Source organism: Brachyhypopomus gauderio, unplaced genomic scaffold, assembly GCF_052324685.1.
Source record: "Brachyhypopomus gauderio isolate BG-103 unplaced genomic scaffold, BGAUD_0.2 sc93, whole genome shotgun sequence".
Classification (NCBI taxonomy): Eukaryota; Metazoa; Chordata; class Actinopteri; order Gymnotiformes; family Hypopomidae; genus Brachyhypopomus; species Brachyhypopomus gauderio.
The window spans coordinates 38,521-46,753 of record NW_027506914.1 but is presented as its reverse complement, the minus strand read 5'-3'; the positions used below and the strand labels follow the sequence as shown (position 1 = coordinate 46,753).

The 8,233-nt window shown below is 41.1% G+C and overlaps 1 protein-coding gene, 1 long non-coding RNA gene and 1 pseudogene across 2 annotated transcripts; all 3 read left to right on the top strand.

Moving 5' to 3' along the window:
• Window positions 1-766: 766 nt before the first annotated feature.
• Window positions 767-1,193, top strand: LOC143495133 (uncharacterized). Its single transcript, XR_013125581.1, has 2 exons — window positions 767-844; window positions 1,063-1,193. It is a non-coding gene; the product is annotated as an uncharacterized LOC143495133 (long non-coding RNA).
• Window positions 1,194-2,416: 1,223 nt separating this feature from the next.
• Window positions 2,417-3,595, top strand: LOC143495140 (histone H1 pseudogene; annotated as a pseudogene).
• Window positions 3,596-4,089: 494 nt separating this feature from the next.
• Window positions 4,090-4,974, top strand: LOC143495138 (histone H2A-like). Its single transcript, XM_076992428.1, has one exon. The coding sequence runs from the start codon at window positions 4,090-4,092 to the stop codon at window positions 4,474-4,476; it is 387 nt and encodes a 128-aa protein (XP_076848543.1). The 3' UTR covers window positions 4,477-4,974.
• The last annotated feature ends 3,259 nt before the right edge of the window (window positions 4,975-8,233 follow it).

Sequence of the window (8,233 nt, the reverse complement as noted above, 5' to 3'; positions counted from 1 at the left end):
CACTGTACTAATTTGGAGGATGTGTTTGTTTGCTTAGCCTTGTAGTAATTGATTGAATGTACTATTAAAGTAATTAATCTGTTTTTCCTGTAATTACAGCCACACACATACAACCCTCTACACATATCGTCACGGGCATCTATCCCAAATCATGTCTGTATCATCCATCTCTCATCCAATCCTTGTAATATTCCATGTTCAATAAATAAAAGGTGGATAACCAAAATCTCTCTGAGTCTAGCTCTCTGACCGGAGCTTCCAACCTCCAACGTTTACCAGATCAGCACACATTAGAGCCAGTTACTCTTTTCAGCGAAGTTTTTGCGGGGTAGCTAAGTATTGGTTAAATATAACATTTGAGTGTGATTGTAGAGTGTGTTGGGTCGAGAAGGTGAAGTGAGGATATCAATTTTGGAGTACCAGCTAACGTTTTATTTCCTTTTATTTTATTTATTTATCCTTTTATTTATTTTATTTTCCTTTTTATTTCATTTTATTTATTTTTATTTTATTTTATTAACGTATTTCCTCAGTTTTTGAAACTGCTGGATATAAAAGACATAGAATATTTAAAACTTCATCACACTACATAGTATATCACTTAAAGAAATAATATTAATTATTAGGAATTCATACTTATTATACCTGTGTCACCCCTAACACTATCAGCAGCTATGGGGCCTGTCTTTACAGGTCCAGTGGTGCATCGTAGTGCAGGGGGCTTCCTCTTTCTGAGTGCGGGGCGATGCACAAAAATGGTGGGAACAGCATCTGCTTTCAGCCTAGTCTTGCCCTGTTTGGTTTTGATGAATTGGTCTGCCTCAAAATGTGCCTGCAGAGTGATGTGAGTTTACTCCTCACACATGACAACTCAGTTTTGTCTACCCATATATATATCCCATAGTGGGTGAATACACAGTATTAGAGAACACTTACTGGATATGTATACACTCATTACACGTATAAAAAACAACCAAGGATGTGCAACAAATTCTAATTCATATCACATCAATACTCATAATAATCATTTTCTCCTGTCTTTTTCTTCTCTCTCTCTTTAAGCCAAAGAACCATAGGGGATTCAATGGAGCCTGCAACTAGATAGCACCCTCACCCTGCACCCGAGTCTGTCTGGAGTCTTTGATTTTTTTTGTTCACTATTCTGTATTTTAATAAATCAGGCATTAAGCTTTCCAATAGTGTGTTTATTGTGAAAAGTGCAAATGCAGTGTTTGATGATTACCTCACATATATATTTGCTGTTGTAATCTTTAGTGAGGGTAAGATTGTTCCTGCTTAGTTGAGACAACCATTTTTTTTCTCCTCTCAGTATCAGTGGGGAAACCATACATTTTTGCTCCTTTCTCTGATCGATTGGAGTATCCCCATGCAGCACAGCAAACCATGGTGGACACTACACAAACAACACGGAGGAAAGGACACAGAAAAACTGCTTGACATGATATTCCTATTATTTAGATTAGGGTTCCACATTAGGATTTGTGTGAACTTGGGGTAATGCACATCAGGGGTACAATGAAGCTGTTCCATATACATATTAATTGGAGTTGACATCTAATCAATTTTAGGAAATATATGTATTTATAATAATTGCTGTTGGACAGGTTTGCTTCTAAACCACTGAGAGCTGTTAGTGTTTATGGCATTGCAGGAATGCCTAATGCTCTAAATTGCACAGTACACCTCCTACGTGTTACTACATCATGGACACATGTCTCCAACTACATAGATGTCTGTCCACAGGTATAAATGATCATTGCACCATGCCTACTTTTCTTCTGGACTACTGACCATTCACACTCTTCTTTTGTATTATTTGTGTGTTACTACTACATGTGCATAAGTTTAATTTGTCCTGATTCTTGAGAGCACCACTGTTATCTCATAGTATTTGTACATATGGCCACGGCCTCCTGCACCCCATGCTTGTGTTTTAGTCACACCTACACAAGGGGTTTTTTAACTAATAAACACACCATTGTCACGTTCAAAACACCTCCATGCCTTTACTCAGACTCTCCTTCATAGCACACACTATGAGCTGTTAGACCTACTCCTTCATTTCTGTCAATTTCACCCCACATATCACACAAAACACAGCATGTCTTCTTAGGTGAGACAGTCGCAGGTTGCATTTTTGTGGCAGTTGTGAAAAACGACCCGAAACTGCATGGGCTTCCCTGGCACGCAAATAAACGAGAGAGCCTTCTCTTGCCATTCGCGTTTTTTGATGCACTGCAAATAGTGTTTGGATGCATATATTAGGTCGAGATTTGTCGTGAGAAAACACAAGTACCATCTACTCACGGAAGCACAGGCACGCAGTGTCGGGCGAGTTGAGTCTACACCGTCCTCATGTGTATTTTAAGACCACAGTCCGTCGCGAGGAGGGAGGTTCGCGTTCACAGATCAGTTCGTTCAGTGTTTATTTCTCTTAGAAAATTCAAGGATGGCAGAAGTGGCTCCAGCCTCAACCGCTGCCGCGCCGGCTAAAGCGCCCAAGAAGAAAGCTGCCGCTAGACCCAAGAAAGCGGGACCCAGCGTCGGTGAGCTTATCGTTAAAGCTGTTTCTGCTTCCAAAGAACGGAGCGGCGTGTCTCTCGCCGCGCTGAAGAAAGCTTTGGCTGCTGGCGGTTACGACGTGGAGAAGAACAACTCTCGCGTCAAGCTCGCCATCAAGAGCCTGGTGACGAAAGGGACTTTGGTGCAGACCAAAGGCACCGGAGCGTCTGGCTCGTTTAAGATCAACAAGCAAGCGGAAACTAAGAAGAAGCCCGCCAAGAAAGCCGCGCCTAAGGCGAAAAAGTCCCCCGTTAAGAAGCCTGCCGCGGCTAAAAAGCCCAAGAAGGTCGCGGCAAAGAAGCCCGCCGCCGCTGCAAAGAAGTCGCCCAAGAAGGCGAAGAAGCCCGCTGCCGCCAAAGCTACCAAGAGTCCCAAGAAAGCGAAGAAGCCGGCCGCTCCGAAGAAAGCAGCCAAGAGCCCCAAGAAGGCAAAGGTTGCGAAGCCCAAGACCGCCAAGCCAAAAGCAGCAAAGGCGAAAAAAGCAGCCCCCAAGAAGAAGTAAACGTGCATGTTTTCATGTCTTGGTCTCCCCAAAAGGCTCTTTTAAGAGCCACCCACCTTTTTTTCTAAAGAGCGCTTTTCTTTAAACTCTAAATATTTTGTGTCGTTGGTGGATTTTAAGGTGCAGTTTCATCCATTGCTCTACATTAAGTGCGTGGACATTGGGAAGAAAAATGACAACCTAAAACATTCATCCCGTCCTAAATACAGAAATACTGTGTAGAATAAGATTCTATTTTATATACGTGTGTTTTATTTGCCCAAGTGTACTTTATTAAAATGGAGAATGAAAAGTCAATACACAAGCATTTCAAGCAATCCATACTCATAACATTACAATATCAATATGACGGTAAAACAACATATATGTAACTTTATATATCTATTAGGGTCCAACGACAATCAGTTTTTCTTACTGTATCCATAGTAAACATGTTGCATTTCATTATTCACAGAAATATTGTATATAATAAGATTTTATTGTATGCTATGAATACATTAGTCTGCCCATCTCTCCTCTCCTTGTCATACATGTACGTAGCTTGAATAACTTGAGTACATTTCTACATTAAATTGAAGTGCATACATATAGAAAAACGTTATTACGAGAGGGAGTTTTGTAGAGTAAACGCGCGTAAAACATTTTGCATCTCATTCAACATATGGACATGTACACAGTAATATTCTATTGTATGCTATTTTTTAATTTGCCAATCTCTCCTGTCCTTGTCATACATATGCGTGTACCCTGAATAGCTTAGAAGATTTCTAAAACTTTATTCAATATTGAAATGCATATACGAAGGACAACAAGAAAAGACGTGCCACATGGAGTGTTGCAGGGGAAAGAGATGGAGGCTGGCTTTGGATGTCGACCGCTTCGGGTTGGTTATTCGTCATGCCTTCTTTAAGCCAATAGGAGAGCAGCTTATTTAGCTATATCTCCAGCCCTCTTAGAGCAGGCGTGATTATTTCGTCTTTGCTTACAGCGCTGTGGTTGACATTATGAGTGGCAGAGGCAAGACCGGTGGTAAGGCTAGGGCCAAGGCCAAGACTCGTTCGTCTCGCGCCGGACTACAGTTTCCTGTGGGCCGTGTACACAGGCTTTTGCGCAAGGGTAACTACGCCGAGCGCGTCGGTGCCGGTGCTCCCGTCTACTTGGCTGCCGTGTTGGAGTATCTAACTGCTGAGATTCTCGAGTTGGCAGGCAACGCCGCCCGCGACAACAAGAAGACTCGTATCATTCCTCGTCACCTGCAGCTCGCCGTGCGTAACGACGAGGAGTTGAACAAGCTGTTGGGAGGAGTGACCATCGCTCAGGGTGGCGTGCTGCCCAACATTCAGGCTGTTTTGCTGCCCAAAAAGACCGAGAAGACCGTTAAATCCAAGTAAATTTCCCTTCTGTTTTCAGAATCCAACGGCTCTTTTAAGAGCCACCCACATCGACTTATGAAGTGCAACTTTTCATTCATGCAGATTTTATTCTGCGCTCTTGTCATTATTGGATGCTGCTGTTTCACGTCTAAGCATTCGCACACTTCGTTTAAATGCGCACAATCACTCAGTAATGTTGCATATGCACACATGAATTTATACGTGTGCATAAAGACAGACATGATGTTGCTCCTATGAACAGAATATAGGACAGTAAGCATAAGCTGCTGGCAACTAATAAAAGCCAGCAGTGTTGGCAGGTGAGAAATGTAGGATTATATGGTACCAGAGACATAAAATAACAGTGTTATACCTGCAGTCTGTTTTTAAGCAGATTGTATGCGAATTAAGGAGACTGATTATGGTACATTATGTAAACTTATAGAATCACAGCATATAAAATCCTTTACTCCTTATTTTTTACTCCTTATTTTACCACATGCTGGGGTAAATTGTAACAATTAGACAAAACAAGCAACAACAGAGGCCACACCATGCAATATGCTTCAAAAAGAGGTTTTTGAAATAAAATAATGAAAGAACAATCCAGAACAATGTCTCTCTCTCTCTGTGACTGACCATAACTCATATCCACTTGGTTTTATTCAAGTGTGTGTGTAAATTAGTGTAATAGAACAAACTTATTTAACAATATAGGTTCATTATGCTTAATGAACACTCTAATACATTGTACCTGTGTAAAGAACATGGAGGTCAAATAATAAGCAATGTCAATGTGTGTGTGTGTGTGTGTGTGTGTGTGTGTGTTATATCACAGATACTATGTGCCTTCACAACTGATCTGACTGACTTGCCCTTCTTTGTGACCTCATAAGATGTTTTTTTTTTTTTTTTACATTTGCAGGCTCACCACTGTTAGTCTTTCTTTTTCACTGCCTAGACATTCTGTAAAATTATTAAAATCAAGAATGTTTTCTTAGTAAGGTGATGATTATAACACTTTAACACTAGGACTACCACCATTTTAATTCCAAACTTTTCTACCTGGCCTCCACCAGGGGGCAGTTCTGGGGACATTTGCATCCCATTAGGCCACCCTTTGTTATGCACATGCAGCCATTATAGGTGGACGGGGAGTGGGTGGAGGGGGGGTGATGGTGTGAACCATCAGTTCATTGTTCAGCTGGATGTGTTCACTGACTCAGATAGAGAAGAAAAAACTCTGGCCTCCCTTTGGGGAGATTGAGGGAGATTGTCTTTGTGTTTGGATGAATATGGATGTCCAATGTAGCAGCAGTTGGTGAAGCATTGCAGTGGACATTTGAGCTGTGTTTTTTCTGCCCTTCCCTTTTTATAATATAAATAATCTTTATTTCTATAGCACCTTTCATACATACATGCATGTGCTAAAAACTACTGAAAATAAGGTTTGTGGGTGTATGTGTGTGAGGATGTGTGTGTGTGTGTGTGTGCATATGTGTTTGGGTGAATATGGATGCCCAATGTAGCAGCAGTTGGTGAACCATTGCAGTGGTCATTTGAGCTGTGTTTTTTTTCTGCCCTTCCCTTTTTATAATATAAATAATAATAATAATCTTTATTTCTATAGCACCTTTATAGTGAAAAGTGACTAGTCGCTTGCAAAGTTTCCTCTGTTTCATCTCTTTGGAGATACTTCATGAACGAGCTGCAACTGACCGGTTTGCTGCAATTTCTAATATTTGGAAATCTTTCGTTGGCAACTGCATCACTTCGTACCACCCAGGAAGGCATATCACCATAGATGAGCAACTTTTCCCATCCAAGACCCGTCTAGACTGTCTGCATCCTCAGTACCATGCACAGTACGGTGGAGACTGGGAACACACAAAAAAAAGCCAAACACAATCACTGACTACAACTCCCTAAAATGTGGTGTGGATATAATGGACCAGATGGTACGAAAGTACACAGTGCGTTGCGGAACACGGCGTTGGCCAGTCGCTGTGTTTTATAATATGATTGACATTGCAGCACTGAATGCCTATGTGCTTTTTCAAGCATGCACTGGGGTAAAGGAGAGACGGTCGGAGTTTTTGGTCAATCTTACAGAAGAGCTTGCACAGGCTCATGTGGCAGCCAAGGAGGTGGCCAAGGAAAAGGCTCAGCAGCAGCAACCACCCACACCTGACACAGGGAAAAGGGCATGGTGCCAGGTCAAGTGTTGTTGCAAAAGTAACCGTGCCACTAATCATTGTGTGTCTTGTGATAGGTTCACATGTGGCAAGTGCAGAAAAGAGATGATGTGGCAGTGCCAGGTGTGTGCAGAATATTCATAGGTGTATTTATATATACACCTGTATACCAATAAATCTAACTTGAATATAAATTTCTGGCAATGTTGACTTTTTTTGGGGGTGGGGGGTGGCTTCACCAATTCAACTTCACCTTGTTCCAGAGGACCATTTCTTCTGGACCTGCATATTCCCACCTCCACCCCTCCCCATACAAACACACAAACAGTACTCCTACATTTAGAATCAATGTAATGGCCTCATTTTCATAACACTGGTATGGCTGAACAGGCTACTCTCTGTGTGGTGATGGTGGTGGTACAGAATTGTTTTCTGATCCTTACATAAAAATAAAGTTGTCCTCCAAAGAAGGTGTGGGGGGGGGGGGGGGGGGGTGGAGGTAGGCCAAAAAAAGAGAGTAGGGAGAGAAAAGTAAATTTTCTATTTGTGTTTGCTAGTTATGGCTGTTGTGTTTTTGAAAGAGACACACTGCAAAAAGTACCATCTTGATGAGTTAAAATTGCTCAAGAATATTATTCTATTTCAAGTAGCTGAGGGTTTTTTGTATAAATTTATGTAAAAATATCTTTACCTATACCTATTGACAGTTTTAACTACTTAAAATAAGGTTAAAAAATCAGAGCCATTTTGAATAATCAATATGCCACTATAATTCAAATATTATGTTTGTGTCAATTTCACATTATTTCAACCTTCCACAAATCAAATCTCAAACATGGTCCTGAGTTGAGCAGACTTCTGCCAAGAGAGGTTGCAGTCTCATGAGGCAGCCAAAGGTGTGTATTGAAAGGTGTGTCAACAGCAACCACCCACAGCTGACACACACCTCATTTACATAACACTGGAGGTAAGAAGGGCTTATCACACCTGTCAAGAGACCAAGAGTCTAGTTGGGACACTGTCGAAAGCAGGCGGCTTGGTAGTTCTAGTTTAAAAAGCTGTGTTACAACACACCCCACCCCTGTCTGCCATTGTTTAGCTAACTGTATTAGCAAGGTGATTTGAAATTAACAGGGCAAAAATGCATCAAAATTTACCTGAGAAACTAGTTTAATGTAATAGAAGTCACATCGTTTTTTTCTGCAATAGTATAAGTACTAAACAAAAAAATAAAGTCTTGATTCAGAAATTTACTTTCTTACCTCGAAATCAGTTTTTTCTAAATGGAATCTGCATGTGCCCGTTTCCATCCTTGATAGTCACCATATGGGATCAGGGAGGAATTGGGTAAATACCGGAATGATCATATGACTCATATCTGATCCATGATCGGTGGAATTCATGGTGTTACAACTCTCCACCTGTCCCAGCCATACTCCAGTTCACGCGCAGACGCTGTCTTGCAGGTTTGTTGGTGTTTTATTTGAACAAAACATAATATATAAAATTAACAACAACTCAAATTAAAATAAGAAACATATCAATTTACAGCTTGCGGTGGAAAAACTGTTTGCTCTTCT